Raw genomic sequence first — 20,583 nt, 5'->3', positions numbered from 1 at the left:
CTTTTTTATAAATCCTAATAATTCTAAATAACCAATCAGCTGTTCTCTTTGAGTTTGTTACATTAATGGTCACAAGTTATTACATTAGTGGTTAAGTTTTTTTATTACATTAAAGGTTAAAAAATTATTACATTAGACAGTGGTTAACTTTTTGTTATATTAGTGGCTGATATTTATGACATATAGTATTACATTAGTGTTTGATATTTGTTACTTTAGTAGTTAGTGTTACAATAGTGGTCGAATATTACAGTAGTGGGTGATACATGGCCTCATATACTCTTCCTTAAATATATACTACTCCAAAATTTGAATAAGTAATGACATCGACAATTGACGCATTTGGAAATTGATGAAGCTCCTTTATAACTGCAACGTGATCATGAATAACAGACTAAAAAGAGACTGGGTGTTCGTCAGTAAACATCCGGATCGTCCGAAATGATAATGGCCGAAGCTGAGGTACTATGTACCACGACGGCTGCCCATGCACATTTGATCTGTACGTAAACGAAGTAATTGTCAGTGAGTAAATCGCGACTCAAAGCTTTGGTGTAATATATGAGCTTAGAAGGCATGTTAGAAGTGCAGAACTAATGTGACTGGACTGCCCTTGCGTCCAACAGACAGCCTTCTGTGCCTAATGGTGCAACGAGATTGTCCAACAGAGATGTCACTTCACAATACTGGGATATAGACACCTACATGCATGATATAATAGTAACAGGTCTAGAATTTTATACTTAAATGTATACTTTTTTCTTCAAAGTTCAATATTTCAGTTTCCGAAGGTTCTATATTTTTGTATCATGTAGCTTGCCAAATTCGTGACATTTTTCCCTTTAATCAAAGAGTTAATTACCCATCACACTTTCGTAATCGTTTAATCTCTTCTTGTGAGAATGTTGAGGCAATAATTGTTCAATATTGTTGGCATTTTGGAGAACTTCAAGTTGTCCATAAACATAAACTGAAGTGGCCATTCTAATATCCGGCCATGGGTTGGGTTGCGTCCAAACTATGCGATCAAGTGTTCTCTTGACGCCTCTCTCTATGTACTGATGAAAAACACATTAGACAAAGATCATCAGATGACTGACACGCTCACACCTTTTCAGATATTTTTTAGCTTAAGTGTTATGAACAAGATTTACCCATTATCCTTCTTCCGGCGGTTATGCAACATGACGGCCGGGGGAACAAAAAAGATGTGTATTAGTAATCTTTATTTTATGAAACCACTAAACTTGAGGCTTAGATTGTGGAATCGTTCATGCGTGGTAACTAGTCATTTTGAAGTGCAATATAACATATACAAGTTGGGGTGTTTACATGTGTTTTTTTTTCTTTCACTCTCGTTACAAGAGGAGGAGGCGTATCCGATCGAGTTCATTGAAATAAACATACCCCAAGGTTTTTGGATATCGCCATTAAACACTGTGTTATACACCTTCTCGAATTAACAATTATACTTGAACAAATAATCTTATTCCAATTTATTTAAACATTTAAATGAGCCCTCTTTGTCTCGATTGCCCCTGATCTGCAGAATTGAAAAGAACTTTTATTACCTTGAAAGGTGGCATTGAGGGCCAATTATCATGAAGCCAAAAAAAAAAAATACTTACTTATTCACCAGCATTTTGAATAAAGAAGTATTCAAAGTTTAGTTTCCGCAAATTCCCTACATCCAATCTTCTTTCAGGGTATATGTTTTTCCGCTCCTTGTTTCGCTCTTACTTACCGTCTTTTATGCACAAACTCCTTTGACCATTTTTTTTAAAGTTACCATTGGATGCCCTAAAAGCAGTGTATTAAGGTGTTAGGGATGTCTCGCTCTTTCCCACTTAGCTTATCGACGTTTGATTCTCAAATCAACCTCATTAAGATTTTCGTGAGAAAAATAAATCTCAAGAACGTAAGTTCTAGCACTGAGGCAAATATGTTCATGGCGTTTGTTTTGCTCTGATAGGACAGTGGCGTGTCTAAGATTACACTGACGGGTCAGATAACTTGTTTTTCAGCTTTCTTTAGAACAACTTTGTTTTCTTGTTGCTCACTTCTTCCACACCAAGGAATAGGTATAGCCTGTCGCCTGGGTCTTTGATCGTCACGTCATCTGACATTCGCAGACCTACGTCTTTCTCCACCCTTGTTCCCTTTAGCCAATGAAATGGTTTCGGTTTTCTTGGCTGCCGCGGATAAGCCCATATCAGGCTAGCCTCCCACGCAGGTGTTTTTAGGGGAGCTCGTTTTTCATCCTTCCCCACAAGGAGGGATGAAAAACGAGCTCCCCTAAAGACGCCTGCGTGGGAGGCTAATATCAGGCGCTATCTATCTAGTTTGATCCCTTGCTGTCCCTCTGAGATGGAATGGAGCTTTAGCTTGTCAATAAAAAGGCGTTAGATATGCTAATGTGTCCTGGTAAGGAAACGTTTTCCATTGGAATGTTCTCACTTTCCAGAACATGGATTCACACACATGATGAAGGGGAGTATTAGGCAGCAGTTGTCTCCTTGCTATATCACTCGCTTATACTGTATTGGTTCTTTAAGTCCTAGACCGGATCTTGTATTGACTCTAATTATAGATTTCCCTTGCGTTAAAAGCTTGATAGTGGTTCGTAATTGTCGTTGGAATTTGGTTTGTGCAACTCCAAGGTTTTAGATAGCCCTGAGGTATGACTAACACTATAATCTCCGTTGTGGAGTAGTCGCCCCACAGCCGATACATGATGTTAACTGATCTGTATGTGGTCCCAATTAATCATGCACCTGCTCAAGCATCAGTATACGTAGTCAGAAATAATGAAGAGCTAGTCTATTGCTTCTCTTGAGCCATATCGCCGAGGCAAACGATGGAAAATTGAGACTGAGAGCTGAGTACTGAGTACTTAAAAACCAAAATGTTTTTATAATGTACAAAATTTAATAGTATATTACCAGTAAATGTTGAATCAATTGACTTACTGATTGATTGATTAACTCCACTGATGATCAGTGTCAGAGAGGATAATTCGTCATTCTCTTTTGCTGTAAACTGACACTGATTTAAACTGCAAAGGACCACAAAGGAATATGCCGCAGAACGTAGGATCTGTAGAAGACTCGATCAGCAAAAATATACATAGTAGACAGATTGAATTCTGCAAGGCTGATCGTACTACGTGAAAATTAACTTTGCAAAGTGTCTCTCTTGCTGTAGCTATTTAATTTAACTCTACTTATGTTCACTAGGTAAGTTAGGCTTACTTTGTTATGTTGGCCTTGTCTCTCGCTGTTGCTATTTTAGATCATTTTAGCTTCTTTTAAGTCGGGCTCACTTTGTTGTGTTGGCCCTTGTCTCCAGAAGCCAAGGTGACTCCGAGAACAAGACAGACTCCAGACACTGATTAGCTGTCGAAAAGGGGGAAGAGGGGGGGAACACTTCGATTTTCCCTTGCCTTTCACCTAGAAATAATAAATATAGATAAACTGAAGTATCATATAGTGATACCAAAGTTTATTCCGGATTACTAAAATATCGTTGAGAATGTAATTGCTTCGCTAATCATTTCCTATACTTGGCTTTTAATTTTGTTTTGTTTTTTTGAGGGGTGAAAAGGCTAATACTGTCATTCATCTACTGACATATATTTTTAGCAAATGATTTTTTTTTGCGATCGATTTCATGCATGTACGTGCTTATATCTCCAACCCTCATAATATAAACAAAGCTTGAAAGGGCCCGCAGTATCACAACAGTTTTTTCAACTTTTCTTGCAAATGACGCTGAAATTTTGGTGCACTAGCTGATGTAAAAAAGAATGGACATTGAACTATACTAGATAAATCATCTCCTATAGGTGTGAACAAAATTAATAGAAATCGTAAATAAAAGTATTTTCGAGCCACTTCTTATCAAAATGCAGGCAAGTTTCAAACCATTGAAGCCACGCATGATTTTGTTGAAACTCAAGGGAACACTACTGATAACATGTCAATCAAGTGTAAACCGCATCAGCGGTTAAATGCATAGAAATACTTTTTTGACTATCTAGAGAATTCCTCGGTCTCCAGCTGAGAAACAGAACCAAAGAATATAAAAACTGCAACCCCCCCCCCCCCCTCCCCCTCGCCCCTACTCTCCAGGACTCTCACTCCATGTCGCCCAAACTTGCTTGAATTTTGTAATACTATTAATGGTATTTGATTTGATTCCCTTTAATGGTGCTAAAAAACTTTAAAGAGATATCAGGAATTATTGTAAGCAGCTATTATTGACTTAGCGTAAATCTGGCTTCTCGTATCGCTAGCAAACTTGTACCTAGCTACAGGGACCGACATTTTTTTGTTTTGCTTATAAACATTAGCAACAAATATTATTCCTCACAATAATATTATCCACTTTTGGCTGTATCAGCTGTATTCGTGACGATTGCCCAGGGTTGAAAAATTCATAACAAAAACCTTTACTAACGTCATGCAACTTGGCTCATATTGCCTGACTAGCTATATTCTAGCTTTTTCTTCCTGTGGTTATAAATAATGACCAACGGGGGACCACTTTTGTGGTGCAGAAAACAGCCAAGCTCATCTTGTTTTTTTTGCACATGCAACAAAGACAGGTTTTTCGATGGAACGAGAGTAGGTTGACTTGGTGGCCAGGAGAGCCTTTTATGAAGGACTTCTATTCAAGTTTGTTAAGACATGAGGGAGGCCGAATGTTTCCTTTTGGTATATAGTTTACTAACATATACAAGTATGTAATCATTTTCAGGGGGCTCTTCCTACACCCCTATACCCCTTCATCGTCAACACCCTCCTGCTCCTGGTGGACTATATTTCGGTGATTGCCTCTCTCCATCCTAATTAGGATATTTTAAGCCAAGGTTGAAAGTTGATATACATTGTCAGGATTCTGTTGTTAAGTGTTTACTTATTTGTCAATCAGAGGAGACCTATTTATTTCAATGCTTGTCCGATAGCCTGTTCAGTCTTTAAGTAAGTATCTTAGACGCAGGAAGGAGGCTCAAGCCACTGGGTGCGACACGTCTGCGAAGTTTACGTTCACATAGCAGCTTTCGGTATGTGCTTACTTTCTTTAATGCTTAAGCTAGCGCATTGTAATTGTCACCTTCAGACTTATGAGTTCGAGTTATGATAAAAACGCACGCCATTATTCCAACTTTTGCACTGAGTCAGCGTAAAAAATCCTGTGACATTACCATTCAACTAAAACCGCACCTTTTGTGAAACATTTTCATGGCCACTTTTATGAATCCTCGAGGACTGAAAAAAAAATCAAAGTAAAATTAGAACGTTTTCATGAATTTTACACTTTGAACATTACTACTCGGACTCAAGGGTCAATTTCTCTCATTTCCTGACATCGCTTGAGTCGCCATGAAGACTGCACTGGAAACGAAGATCAAAAATCAAACATCGCCTATGTTGATTATACCTCTTCTAGCACATAGATCTATCAGTTCAAGATTTCTTGTCTTCAGATCAGCTGAAAAAACTATTGCATTCAAGACAACAGACAACTTGTTTGAAATTTTCAGCAAGTTAATGACTTTTTACAACCTCGGAATGAAAGATCAAGGACAATCGTTTTTGCTGCCAAACATCTTCTCCCTTAGAATTTTCCCGGTTGTCCTTCATTATCAGGCCCAAACTAGAATTAGATGACTCTTAAATTGAAATACGTTTGATATTCAGCTCTTAAACAATCAACCTGAACATTTTCACAGTTTATTCGAGACAAACGCGGTCTAAAATCATAAAATCAAAGCAGTATACTAAGAGATCGACGTACATACAGTAATCAGGCTGGCTTTGCGTTAGTGAGACTTGCATCTTTTCATTTTTACATTTGTAAGAGCAACGACAAATTGTCTCGTTCAAGAATTTTGCGGTTCACCTTTATGATCGTCAAACCATTTAACCAATACAACAAAATCTGCTGAGTTTTTTTGAAAGGGTCCTAAGCACCTGCCTTAGCAACGAAGGCTACAGATTCAGCGCCCAGAGGTCATCAAATACGGACCAAAAGGAACATTTTTGTTATCAAAATCAAAGCCCCTTCCAAAAGAATCCAATAGGTTGGTCGAAATTAGACAACGATTTTGGGCCGAAGTTTGAACCGTTTGAATGTTTTCAAAAGTTTCAACTCAATAGATCTGACAGAACATCGTTGCCAACAACGTTTTCCAAACGCATTCAACATGAAAATAGACCTTAAAAATAGTCGTACACAGCGCTTTAACCGTCCACAACGTTATAACGATCTTTTTTTTCTAACGATCTTTTTCTGGTTCACCAGGATTTTATGGTCAAACAGTATTTTCATTAACGGTGTTCCACTGTATTAAAAAATTGTATCGACTTTGACCTGTTTCAATTTCGCTTATATACTAAGATACTACTTAACCTCTGTTATGCCAACATTGTATTGTTACCTCAGTTAGTTATGCTGTTTTCTGTTTTTTTTTTTTATAATCAAATTTCAGAACAGTTTATAATTGAATGTATCAGTTACGACAGATGAAGTTTTTCCTGTTGTTCACTACCTTTGGTGTCGTCTTGAGCGCGAGTGAGTATCGAATAAACTGATTAATTTAGAAGATACAAGACAACAACAATAACAAAAACAAAAACAACTTGCAACAATTAAGTTATTTGTACCTGACATTTGCTGCAATTAGTTATATTGTTTCTAGGAGTATTAAGAAAGTGTCCCGCAGACTGGCAATATTTTTCAAGTTGCCCTAAAAATATAATACTAAATATCAACACTACTTCAAAGACGTAAATAGTTAATCAATATATAACTAATTAGTTTGAAATACTTATTAATATATGATGCAAGGCGGATATCGAAGCACCAGTAGTGGGCGATTTAAAGTACCATCCTAATTGGTGATTACTAATTCAATTCTCCCACTTTCACGTTTTAATGTTATTTTTGTACCTTTTTTCAGCTACACACGAATAATGGGGCTATGGAGACACGAAAAATGATGGTTGGTATAAAGCAACAATGATTAATCACTTCAGTTAATGTCCTTCACGGTACTAGAGAGAAACCCAAAGTCCTTCTCATATAAGAGACAATTAGTAATATTATACATGAACTATTAATAAAATAAGAAAGCAAGATATCAACTACTCGTCTTTTACGCAAAACGTATTTTGTTTATGGCCCTTAATTAAATAAGATTTTGAGAAACCATCACAAATTTCTTAAGTCTGAACTTATTGCAAGTTCTAGAAAGAAATTATATGAAATCAATGCTGGTTATGGGAATTCGTTATTTTTATTTGCCTTTGGTTGAAATTGAAAGCCTTGCGCCATCGATTCTCAACTAGCGAGAAGAAACGAGACCGTGACTTGCTTACATGCGCTTTCACCAAAAGAAAGGGCTGATTTTATTTTCTTCCAGGTCTTATTTCTTAATTGAGTTGCCAGCTGCTATAATGATCAGCGAGAGTACTTCACTAACAATCCATCGAAAACCTTGTTGTGAGAAAAGAAACAAGAGTCATGAACTTATCCAATCTTGTCATAATTGATCGCAACTCCCACCCCGGCCAACACGAATAACCAAAGGAACACTTCAATAGACGTAAGATGAGTGGAGGGAACATTTTACTACCACTTAAAAAAATGTAACAAGGGACGGATGGGCGGATAAAATTGAAGACGATTAAAACGGATTGCAATTGGGCCGATATTTCAAAACTGTTTTGCCCAACATTGTTTAAAGCTGACTATTTTTGTTTGTGAGTTTCAGTGTTAATGCTCGCGCCAGGAGACATTTCTGATCGTCATCATAAAGTGATGAATTTGGCTTATAGGCATGATGTCTTTGCTAAAGTTATGTTTCATAGTGAGAATCGAATTTTTTGGCAAACAGAAAGGACTCAATTGCGATGGCATAATTCGTTTAAAAGCTTGTTTCCTAATTTGTTTCCTAATTAATTACAGTGCCAGGCCCAGCAGACTGGAAAGATAAATTTGACGACTGTGGTCATTCACACCAATCCCCAATTGACATCGTTAAAAGTGAGACCGTGAAGGAGAGTGACAGTCCTCTAAAAATCACTTTCGACAACGCAAGGGGGCTGGTGACTGGAAAGCTTGAAAATACTGGACATTCACCAAAACTTACAATTGCTGATTCCAATGGAGCTTCACTAACTGGGGGTCCCCTAGGAGATAAAACTTTCGAATTGTTCCAGTTTCATGTTCATTTTGGCTGTGCAAATGATCGCGGATCTGAGCACACCCTTGATGGAAAAAGATTTTCTGGTCAGGTAAGTATATAACAAAAACCACTTGAAACCTTTCTTTGTATACCTCTAGTGGCGGTAAAATTTCAGTTTTCTTGTAGCTATGCCCTGGACGATCTGTGAGGGGCACAAATCCGCTGGTCAAAACAATCGCCCAGGACACGATAGCCTACCTTTCCAACATTAAGAGCTCAGCGAAGTCATTAGCTCCACTTTTCTACTGCAATTATACTGAAAATCAATAACGAAGTTCGAAGACAGGCATTTCCTTAGGATTCAGTCTCTCAATTGGGCGTTCCATCTAGCTAATTGTTAAAAAATGGTGATTAAAAGCGTATTTTTCTCATAATTTCTTCCGGCTACCATGCACTCCCATAAATTTTGGATAGGTGTGCCGCCCAAGGTCTTAAACCCTTACCTTACTTAAGGATACGACAAACAAACGTTTATACGCTATTGAAGGCTCAAACCCAAAAACGGTAATGAATGGGTAGTGAATGCAAGAGAAAACAAAACCAAAGAATTTGAAAACAACACACGTAACCTATAGATATTAAATCGTTCTCATAATACTCAAAGGGATCGTCCAGTTTTAACGGAGATAATTTATTATATTTCTCGTGCTGGGCAGTTACGCACTTGAATTTTAACTGACACAATTTAGGTACACTACCTAAGGTTCACTCGAGGAACACAATACCAAAGACGGCCAAAAATGATACCCTTTTTAAGATTCGAGAATCCCAAAAACCATACCCTGTCGGGCGGCACAAACTTATCTAGACGCGATGCAAAAACCAGTTGTCTTGTGATTTAGACCTCAGAAAGGTTTTATCTTGCCTGGCGCCGAACACGTGCTTTTGCTTCCACTTCTGATTGGCCAGTAAGCATGTCTACATCTGCAATGTGATCGGCCAGATGAGCTACGGTAGTTTTTGTTTGCAAGATATTATCTTCGCAATGGGTGACATGCTGGGATGCGAAAGTATGAGTGGAGCACGACCTTCCAGAGGTCAGTTCAATATAGTTTGAATGGCATTCCTCGTAGTCTCTACACACACGTGATATACGCGTGCCCTTACTGGAGTAAAATCATCGTAAACTACGATAACGGTGAGCTTTTGCTCTTTTCCCCAGCTTCATATGGTATTTGATGGTCCTGGAGAAGAGCTTGCAGTCGTAGCCCATTGGATTAAGGTACAACCCACTTCTCTGGCTACCTTTCCTTAATCCCTAGTAATAACAAGTAAGTGTGAACAAATCTAACGCAGTTTCGCCTTCATTTAGTCGAATAATTCAGCGTCAAAAGAAAAATTGATTCAAGAAACCAAATTTTTTTTAGAAGAAAATGTGGTTTATATGACCCTACAGAAAAAATGAAGCCCAACACTTCCTGGTTAAAAATTAAAATTGCGGTTTTTCAATTTATGCAAAAATACCTTTATTGTGTCCTTATAAATAAAAAAAATGTAGTGGGTACAGAAACTTTCTAGCTCCAGGTCTTTTCACCGAATATGCCTTCCGCTAAAAATTGATCTCAGGGAAAAGGGATAGTTAATTGTTTAAAAAGACAATAATTGGCACTAACGAAAAATATTTTAGCATCCTTGGATGCATCTAGGAAAAGTGTAGAAGTAGAAGGGCGATAAACAAAATGTTGCAAATCACAGGAAGTTCGATCTATTGAATTATTTACAGGCACCCTCCAAAGGAAACAAAATTTTTGGAAAGTTAGCAAACCTGATGAAATACATCCTCGACGTTGGTAGGTATATTAGAATACTTATAAAAAGTTCAAACACGAAGAACATGTGAGCAAATCCTCATGAGTCCCCTTCTCGCATTTATTCTCCGTTTATTCACGGTGGGGCCAAACCACCCTAAAATGGCTTATCAAAACGTGACAATTTCGAATAATTTAAAATAACTTTGCTTGCTTTCACTCTTTCCCAACCAAACTTGGCCTGAAAATACGAAACATCAGGCAAATCAAAATTGCTCATAGGATGACACCAAATGTAAAATTATTACGTCATATTTGCTGACGTCATTCATACGTAAATTTTAAACTTTTGAATCTCCCAAATTTTTATATCGTTTTTGAAAGAACTATTCAAGGGAAGTTGAAAGCTGAAAATTTTTTCAGCATGTCAAATATGAGCTGAGATATGACATTTTGAATTTGGATAAATTAGGAGCACAAAAACGGGGTACCCCCCTTTTAAAATAAGTCTTAATTTTAGAGTTTTATTGTCGTGTCACCCTTGCTGTTTAAGTTACCCATATCACATCTTTACTGTCGAAAGCTAAAGGAAAAAGAAAAATTTGAAAAAAGAAATTCCTAACTTCGCAAAAACCCGGAAAACAGTTTTGTGACGTCATAAAATGTCACGTGATGAACTTTTTGGTTTGCGTAAATTAGTGTTTTGGAGTCAAAAAACAAAAATCTAAAATGGTACGATTTTGGCCAACTATAAAAGGTATGTGTCACCGGAAATCAGCTTATTTTGCCAAAAACTGTGAGAAAATATCAGAGGGATCATAAAAGCATGGTTCCGGGGGGTGAAATCAAATTTCTTTGAAGTCTTATAACTCGGGTTGTACGTGTCGTAGCCAGAAGCGGTTTTCACTGTTTTACTCCTCTTCTAAAGCCCTTTCAAATGATATAAGTTTGACTTTGAAATTATAAACTGCATTTAACCCATTTTGGTGACGTCAGCCTTTGTGACGTCACAATTTAACATTTTGCGTCAAACAAAAACTGAATATCATTTGGTCAGCAATCGTAGTCTATCTGGAAAGTTTGGTCGAGAAATAAAAAGAAATGTAAAAAATAAGTAAATTTAGCCTTAATAAGCCCTTTGTGGGATGGTTTGGCCCCGCCGTGATTGGCAATCAGCAACGCCCGCGCGCCCCCTTCTTCCTACACTTGCAAAGTTTATCAGCAATCATTTTATCCTTTAAGCTTCAATATCCACGTAAAAATTCTCCAGACCGATCTTCATGCATTTCTTTAAAGAATAGATCGAGAGATTTGATAAAAGATCAACGCACTCTCTGTTTAGCATTCATTTTCACTGAACCCCAAGAATTCGATTTACACCAAATTTACTCCGTGCAAATAGGGTGCAAAAAGTGCAAACTACAGTCAAATCAAGGGCAAAGATGGTAAATACGGCATTTGCCCTTGAATTTACAAGCTATGTAAACTGGGGTGCAAATGCGGTATTTACCAGATCTTTGCCTTTGACTTACTCCTAGTTTGCACTTTTTTGCGCTTTATTTTTATTTGTCGCGAGCAAATACATGGATGTGTAAATCTAATTTTTCGTTCAGTGATTCTCATGACCTTTCCTGTTGTTTGTTTTGTTACTAGTACAAAGATGATGTTGGTTTATCTTGGGATTTAAAGGGTTTAATGCTGATGTCACAGCTCAGTAATGGAGAATGTCGTTGCCTCCGTTACTTACACGATATAATTTTAATTTTAGGCACAATTTTGGTTATTGTTATTTTACCACGTTAAAGAATGACCAAAAAAGGACAATAAAAATAATTATTAAGTACAAAAAGTGAAATAACAAATGAAAATTATTGAGCTACTTTTTGGGTTACTTTGAAGAGCTCAAATTTGCCAAAAGAACTTTTAAGCAAAACTTGAGAACACGTCAGATCTATGCCTCGTTCCCAGGCGACTCAAGTGTTCACCATGGGAACGTTAAGTGTTTTGCTCAAAAGGCCCCTGGGGAGGGTGGGCATTTTTCTCTCCGCCTTTCCCATGATTCCTTGCGCGAAACCAATATCACTCCCGTTGATGTCGATCATGTATCCGCCAGAGTGCTCCTGGGTCAGATCTTTCACTAGATGAAAGATGCTCGGCTCAGCTGTTTGAACGCTTAAGGAAACAATTCAATGTCACCTTATTTTACAGATAATATTCATACTGTGGACAAGAAGGATGGAATTTATCTTATGGATCTGATTCCCCAACATTGTCCAAACGGTAACGGCAATGGTAATGGCAATGGTGGTAATGGTAATGGTAATGGTAATGGCGGTAATGGTAACGGCAATGGCAATGGTAATGGTAATGGTAATGGTAATGGCAATGGTAATGGTAATGGCAATGGAAATGGTGGTAACGGTAATGGTAATGGCAATGGAGGCAATGGCAATGGTGGTAATGGCAATGGCAATAATAATAACAAAAAGGACTCCAAAAGTTTGACTTTAGAATGTTACTACAGTTACGAGGGTTCCCTCACTACGCCTCCTTGCCTTGAAACAGTACACTGGATAGTTGTGAAAGATTATCTCCTGGCCTCTACCAGGCAGGTATGTAATGCTCATGCACTAACTTAAATAACTGACATGGTCTAAAGAGAGCTTTTAGTTTACAATTAAGAGTGGACACTCTACAGGTAAACTAAGATACGGGACTACATCTGGTTAAGACCGTCGATGTCAGAATAGCATGACCAGTCTTCGTTTTATTGAATGAAAAGAGATCTGCCGGACTTACGTTGGAAACGGGATGGGGTTGCAATTGTGTCGTCGAAGCGCGTTTTACCGGTATCAGGAGGAGGTCGGGACGAGAGAGCCATTCGCGATCGGATGTGGTCATTTCGAGAGTCTTAAGTCAGGACATCGTTAAGGGCAGAGTTCAATGAGGTACCTCGAAAATTTGAGGGGGACCACAGGGGTACCCTGCGCCACAGACGAAACTAAACTCTGGTTAAGTCTGTCTGCGAAACAGCGCGGAAATCCTTGTTCTGGGCCCCCACCTTTGTACCAGGATTTGAGTACGTGCCATGATTGGCCTCTTGAAAAAGCCATTGTCAGTTTTCCGATCAGCATGAAAGGAAATTCGAAACGTATTTCCAGTAATTCTTTGAGTCCGTTGGGGGCTCAGAACAAGGAAATCGGCGCTGCTTGGTAGACGTTACTAACCGAGGTTAAATTAGGTCTCCTAAGCAGGCTGCCACAGGGGCAATTCCCAGACGATGACCCAGACTGTTCAAGGTCCCCTATTTTTCGGTGAGATCGTTGAGATCGAGCACTTTGCTTTATAGGCATTCATCTTAGTTTCTAATATTTGGCGTCAGCCTGGGAATGAGTATCAAATCTATATAAACCCCGACGCCAGCAGTGACATCAAGATGGCTTGTAGTTGCGGTACTTGCTGACCATGCTATAAATCTGACGATCTTACGAAAAAAATAGGGGACTTTGAACAGTCCACTGTAACCTCAATGGCGTAAACAGGAAGGGCTGAGTTTTACCCCAGCTGGATGGTAGTTGATTAAGTCTGACTTAGACGGCATTTAAAAGGGAGAGTACGCGATAGGATTTGGCTATCGCATTTAATACCCGCATTCCCTGGTAGAGGACCCATGTGCCGGTTCCTAGGCTAGGATTCTCTTAAAATTTCAAGGTGTTGCAGTGAATCAATCTTAATGAAAGTTTCAGACATTGTTATATACATCATGAAGATTATGTAATGAGGTTTAAAAGGTGATTGAAAAACATTGGTATGGTCTCTCAAAAACTCTATCGAAATACCTTAAACCAGATGATGGGTCTTAAGTTTCCTTAATTGACATATTTTTTTGTGTGTTTCAGCTTAACAAGTTCAGGAAACTTAAGGGTGAACATGGTAGGAATCCTCCTCTGATGTGCGACAACTACAGACCAGTCCAACCACTGAATGACCGCACTGTTTACTCCGTCACAAATAACGATTAGTATCAACTCACAGATGAAGAAATGCCAGCAGTAATTATAATGGTAAACATAAACAGGCACTGTAACATTTGCTCAGTCAAACCCCGTTAATACAGACACTGAGAGGGCACAGATAGACCAGCTATACTAACGGGATGTTCGTATTAAGCAGGTTGAATTTAGGGAAATTAAAGCTAGGGGCTTTCTTTCCCCAGGGACAAAGAAAACTGTCCGTAATAATGAGGTGTCCGTAAAGCGGGGTTTAACTGTATCTAAAAGCAACCCTAAGAGACATTTTTTAGAGATTATACTAAAAGGAAACAACAAATTGCCAGGAGCAGCCAACGACCGCTTTACCAAATTGATTCTATGAATAGCCTGTTGGAGCGTTTTTAATGTTCGGAAAATGCATTCTAAGATCCTCATTTCCCAGGCAACCTAGGGTCACTCTCCCAGCCGAATCAATTTTAGCGAACGTTTATATGCGTAATAGGAAGTTGATCCCTTTGTCCGAACTAACAACGCTCCCACATGCTGTGATTGTCTCGTTAAGACCGAGTTGACCCGGGAAGGCAAGCCGAAGTATTTAGTATACATAGAGAAACGTTAGCCCGGCTTAGAGGTTGATCCTACTACCATCAGTCAAATAATGTTGGCCCAGGTAGGTGGATCCATCCCTTCTAGCCGAAACATGTAAAGTGGTTCGCCACGTTTTGTAATGAGATATATGAAAAGTTAGTTGGCTCGTCCGTTAGGGTAGCTCGCCAGTCGGGTAGGCAAGTGACCCTTGCCACCTGAGACACCTTTTCTCCATATAAACGGCGCCTAAGCGCTAAAACTTTTTATTTATCTTTTCGGTCATCAGATGGTAAGCTTTTACGCCGCCTTGTCTAATTTACTAGGTTTACCCTTAATGTTTTAATCTTGGATTCCTGAAGAGGTTTTCCTTACGACTAAACCTTAAAAAAGTGATACAGTGAAATCTTTCTGATACCAATTTACGTCACACTCAGTTTTGAAACCGAAATTGTGGGAGGTCATCATTTCATACGAAAAATGGCCGAATCTATAGGAAGTACAGGCGAAAACCTAGTTTTCCAAAACCTCAAATATATGGAGTAGTTATTCTTGGCTGATTACAGACAACGGTCGTTGGGTGTTCCTCAATTGCTTAATACACAGGCGACGATATCGCTTTTAAACGCGATTGATTCTAATTTTATTTGGCACTGATTTATTTTGTTTGTTCAGTCAATAAACTGTTGGTGGAAAAGTTAATGAAGTCGGTTTTCTAGACATCGTAATTTATGCCGACTAAATATCTTGGCTCAACTCCGTTCTCGACCAGGGGTTTGTATTACAGATCGGGCTTTGACGGTGGTTTAAAAACAAACCTACATAGAGGTTGCATACTTATTTGTTGCATTGACGTCTAAGTGAGTTTCGTAACTTGTACCCATCCCTCCGACGAATGCTTAACTTAACCTCGTCTTATTTTATAACGGACCTCTTTAGCTTGTATGTTTTGTTTCCCCAATAATAGTTTCCGGGGAATTTGCCCCTTTGTTTTTTTTAAATCATGCGTACTTATGCACGGGAATAAAACGAAGTTTGAATGAAACAGTTCTCTAGACTGTTACTGCATACACCTATACATTTAAAAAAATAAAACATACAAGCACGCTAAACAGGCCTTAATGCTCTAGTTTCCGTTATGTTGACGATTAAAAATGACATTACTAGAGTTATTTGAGAGAGCATCGTCCTAAAGCGAGAATAAAAAATCCCAAAATTGCTTAGTGCGCATGCGCAGACGAAGTAAGTATCATTTTACAAGGGGCTCAGCTCCGATGAATAATACATTTCTTTTGTTTTGTTCCCATAAGACTCAGAACCAATTATGAACTTTATTATCAATGCATCAAAAGTGGACTATCATAATCATTTCTAACTCAAACACTTTTCAATGCATCCATATGCAACCCGGGCCTCTGCGTTTTTACCAAAATATAAAATATCAGCAAGTCCATAGTGAGAAACTATTGAGTGGTGCCGTATCTCCCAGTTATAGGCCTGGATCAGTACAGCAATAACTTGCGGAACATCATAAAACGGCAAACTGATCCTTACGTCAAGGCGATATATATATTTTTATCAAATGTTTAGCAAATTTGTTAAAAAAAAAAAAAATGTACATTTTTGTTTTATTCTTTTGTTTACTTCTTCCTCGCCTTGCCGCAAGGAGCAGTTTACCGTTTTGGGATTCTCTGTGTTTTTAGCGGTTCTTAGGGCTCTCTGCATAACTAAGCTACATAGTTAGCACCGGTTCAGATTAATTGACGCCACAGATCGAGACATCACTTCATTATCAGGGTATTCGCAGATTAAGCGAGGACTTAAAATCAACAAAGCCGTGAAGTAATTTGTATGCTAGAACTATAAACATAGAGTACACACAAGACACTTGTAATCATAGTCTATAGCTGTACCAACAGTACAGAGCAAAATAGAAAATGCAAACCGTAAACTGCCGCCCGCTTGTAAGCCCCCCACTTATAAGCTCTACCTCCCAATTATAAACCCGCCATCTACCGTAAAAAATCGTGACTTCCGATTATAAGCACACCACCCGGATATAATCCCCCTCAAAAATCTTTTGAAATGATTCGATTTGATATCAAGTTTTGAAGCTTGATTAAAAACCAGTTAACACAAAAAGTACTTTGACCAGCACTACTCTCGCTTGTTTCGAAGCACTTTTTCTTTTCCGGAAATAAGCCCGGCCCCCTCGGATATAAGCCGCTCCGTTTATAAGTCCACTTAAAACCCCTTGTGAAGACGTATTAGCCCAGGGGTTATAAGCTACAGTTTAAAGTAGCGCTATTACGTAACCACGCATATGTTTTAGTTTGTTGGGCGACCTTTGATTGTAGCTTAATACGAATTACAAAATTTATATTACCTGTCGGTTTGAAGCCTTTTCAAAAAAGAATTGATAAGAATACGGCCGAGAACCTTTTCGTGAGATTTCACTACAACCTACTTTATTGTCGTCGGTGGTTATGCAATGTCGGAACCATAAAAAAGTTCCATTCATTTTTTTCTCCTTTTTTTTTTTATACATTTTAAAGTAATATTTCCAACTGGAGCTGGAGTGTTTATTGTTTTTTTTTCTGCCATACAAACACCGGTGCTTTCTGGTTGAACCGCGAGGCCGAACCGAGTTAATCAAATATTATACTTCAAGATATATATCGGATAATACACACATGACAAACTGTGTCAATATGTGCGGCAGTGTAGGAAATTGTGTGAAGTTAAAATTTCTGTGCTTTAGAGGAATTAACCTGAATTTAGACTAGAGTGGGTGTCCTAAAATGTAGTATAATAACGCACAGACAACAACTAATTATTAAACGTTGTATTCACACTATCTGTCTTCTCATTGGCTAAGAGCGTAACTATACAGCTCATTTGGAAATCAGCGCAACCTACAGATTAGTTAGTTATCTGCTAGCAGATAACCTTGCTGTTGCAGAGAAATAATCTACAAAGATGACCTAAAAGCATCATACAGTGGTCCCAAAGTTTATTTCGGATTATTAAAATGTCGTTGAAAATGTAACATAAGCAGATATTTCATTGACTTTAAGTCTGGCGTTTTGTTTTCCTAGCAGACTTTTACCCTAAGCTACAGAGTGACAGTTTTATTTTTGGTTTGCTAGAACATTAGCAACAAATATTACTCCTCACATAATATTATCCACTTTTGGCTGTATCTGCCGCATTCATGACGATAACCCTGGGTTAAAAAATTCACAAAAAAACGTTTGCGAACGTGATGCAACTTGGCTCATATTGCCTTACTGCCTATTCTTTTTTTTGGTTACACAATGACCAACGGGGGACTAGTTTTGTGGTCCATAAAACAGTCAAACTCATTTTACTTTTTTGCACATGTAAGAAAGACAGGTCTTTGAAATGAACGACCTTGAGTCGGTAGGAGAGCTTTTATATGAAGGACTTCAAGTATATTACGACATAGGGAAGCCGAATGTCTTCCGTATATATTTCACTAAAATATATGTAATCATTTTCCAGTGGCTTTACCTAAGCCCCTATAACACTTCAGCATCAACACCCTCCTACTTCCTATATAGACTCTATGTCGGTGATTGCCTCTCTCCATCCTAATTAAGATATTTAAAGCCAAGGTTGAAAGCTGAGACACATACATCGCCAGGATTCTGTTCTTAAGTGTTTACTCATTTGTCAATCAGAGGAGACTTATTTATTTCAGTGCTTGCCCGATAACCTGATCAGTCTTTAAGTAACCATCTCATAGGCAGGAGGCTCAAGCCACTGGGTGCGACACTTCTGTCAAGTCTACGTTTACATAGCAGCTTTTGGTATGTACTTACTTTCTTTGATACTAAACTAGTACATTGTCACCTTCGCTCTTAGTCGAGTTTTCTGGTAAAATCTCATGCCATTCCAACTTTTGCACTGAGTCGGCGTACAAAATCCTTTGACATTACCATTCACTAAAATCACACCTTTAAATCAGAGGAGACTTATTTATTTCAGTGCTTGCCCGATAGCCTGATCAGTCTTTAAGTAACCATCTCATAAGCAGGAGGCTCAAGCCACTGGGTGCGACACTTCTGTCAAGTCTACGTTTACATAGCTAAGCAGCTTTTGGTATGTACTTACTTTCTTTGATACTAAACTAGTACATTGTCATCTTCGCTCTTAGTCGAGTTTTCTGGTAAAATCTCATGCCATTCCAACTTATGCACTGAGTCGGCGTACAAAATCTTTTGACATTACCATTCACTAAAATCACACCTTTTCTGATACATTTGCATAGTGACTATTTACCTTCTCGGATTGAAAAAAGTCGAAGGAAAGTTAGAACGTTTTCATGAATTTGCACTTTGAACATGAACACTACTACTAGGAGTCAAGGGTCAATTTCTCTCATCCTCTGCCGGCATCACGTTAGTCGCCACGAAGACAGCATTTGAAACATCGCCCATGTGAATTACACCTCTTCTAGCACATAGGTCCCAGCTATCAGTTCAGGATTTCTTGTCTTCAGAGCGGCTGCAAAAACGATTGCACTCAAGTTTACAATCTTTGAAAAGTACATTAACCGTTTTATGATACCAAACACCCTCTCTATTAATTTTCCCGGTTTCCTTCATCATCAGGCTCAAACCACTGTACATGGCTTAATGACCATTCAATTAAAATACATTTGGTATTCAGATCTTATTTAAGAATTAACATTTTTACATAGTTTATTTGAGACAATGTGATGTGGAATCATAAAATCAAGAAAAATTTCTCAAAGCGGTAAACTTAATTGAGATCGAGCTTTGCATTCAGAGTGATATATTTGCAACTTTTCGCGTTGTTACATATACATTTTTTTGTTTCTGCGGACATCAAGACAAATTGCCTCATTCAAGAATTTTAGGGTACATGATTATCATGAATATGGAAACCACTTAACCAAGACAACAAAACATTCCTTACGCTACGAACTGACGAACTGGAACAGCGCCTAGTGGGCATCAAATGCGACCAAAAGAAACATTTTGTTACAAAACTCAAAGCCCCTTCAAAGGAATCCGATATGTGGGTCCAAACACCATTAACAATATATATATGATGATTTTGGACCGACGTTGAAACCACATGAATGTTTCCAAAAGTTTCAACTCAAAAGCCGAGCTGACAAAACATCGCAGCCAACACAGGTCACACAGTGTTCAATGCATTCAACATGATACATTTAATTTGGCAATGTTGGATAAATGTTGGTCATCTTGCTGGATCACTTTAAATAGACCTAACGTCCACGACGCTATTGCGCATATCTGTTTCCTTGGTCAAACGGTATTTTCATGAACGGTGTTCCACTGCATTATTTTGTATCCACATTGACCTGTTTCAGTACGACTTAACCTCTTTTTTGCCAACATTGTATTGTTACCTTTTTTCTGCTTTTTTTTTCTGTTTTTATGATCGAATTTCAGGAAACCTGGTAATTGAAGGCATCATTTAAGAGAGATGAAGTTTTTCCTGTTGTTCACTTCCTTTGGTGTGGTCTTGAGCGCGGAATGTGAGTATCTAATTAACTGATTTAGAAGATACAAGACACTGACAACAACAACTTACAACCACAATATTTGTTCCTTACAGTTTGCTGCGATTGATTATATTGATTCTAGTATTATTAAGAAGGTGTCCTACAGAGTGCCAATATAAGTTGCCCTGAAAAATATACTAAATATAATATTCTAGCATGATTTAAGTTTGAAATGCTGTTTTAAAAATGAAAATAGTTAATCACTATATAACTAATTAGTTCGAAATACTTATTAAAGGATGCAAGACCGATATAATTATAGGGCCAGTGGTAGGGAAATTTAAGTACCATCCTATAATAGGCGATTACTTCAGACGAGTGCTTTGCTTATAATCATATGAATTTCACCGTTAATAGAGTTTGTTTACAAAATCACATTCGTGGCAGTTGGTTTCTTAAAGTCACGTAGTAAAGAAGCAAGGATTA

General features: G+C 38.2%; 3 protein-coding genes across 3 annotated transcripts in view; 2 read left to right on the top strand and 1 right to left on the bottom strand.

The window, feature by feature from the left end:
• Window positions 1-20,583, bottom strand: part of LOC140922661 (cilia- and flagella-associated protein 54-like) — a 94,820-nt gene that overhangs the window by 6,074 nt on the left and 68,163 nt on the right. The gene's annotated exons all lie outside the window — the stretch shown is intronic.
• LOC140922660 (carbonic anhydrase-like) overlaps window positions 6,498-20,583 on the top strand; it is a 99,537-nt gene continuing 85,451 nt past the window's right edge. The window contains exon 1 of the mRNA XM_073372650.1: window positions 6,498-6,576. Coding sequence (XP_073228751.1) covers window positions 6,510-6,576 — 67 coding nt within the window. The 5' untranslated portion in view covers window positions 6,498-6,509. The remainder of the gene's footprint in view (window positions 6,577-20,583) is intronic.
• Window positions 7,825-14,030, top strand: LOC140923498 (carbonic anhydrase-like). Its single transcript, XM_073373582.1, has 6 exons — window positions 7,825-7,873; window positions 7,972-8,300; window positions 9,414-9,473; window positions 9,975-10,041; window positions 12,208-12,611; window positions 13,899-14,030. The coding sequence occupies exons 1-6, from the start codon at window positions 7,825-7,827 to the stop codon at window positions 14,019-14,021; spliced, it is 1,032 nt and encodes a 343-aa protein (XP_073229683.1). The 3' UTR covers window positions 14,022-14,030.

Source organism: Porites lutea, chromosome 13 (assembly GCF_958299795.1).
Source record: "Porites lutea chromosome 13, jaPorLute2.1, whole genome shotgun sequence".
In the NCBI taxonomy this organism is placed as follows: Eukaryota; Metazoa; Cnidaria; class Anthozoa; order Scleractinia; family Poritidae; genus Porites; species Porites lutea.
This window is presented reverse-complemented; position numbering and strand designations above follow the sequence as displayed.

Excerpts from the sequence above, each read along its gene's own strand:
- LOC140923498 (XM_073373582.1), top strand. The coding sequence starts at position 7,825 with ATGAATTTGGCTTATAGGCATGATGTCTTTGCTAAAGTTATGTTTCAT. Across the intron at positions 8,301-9,413 it reads GAAAAAGATTTTCTGGTCAG|CTTCATATGGTATTTGATGG; the intron begins GTAAGTATATAA and ends TCTTTTCCCCAG. Across the intron at positions 12,612-13,898 it reads TCCTGGCCTCTACCAGGCAG|CTTAACAAGTTCAGGAAACT; the intron begins GTATGTAATGCT and ends TGTGTGTTTCAG.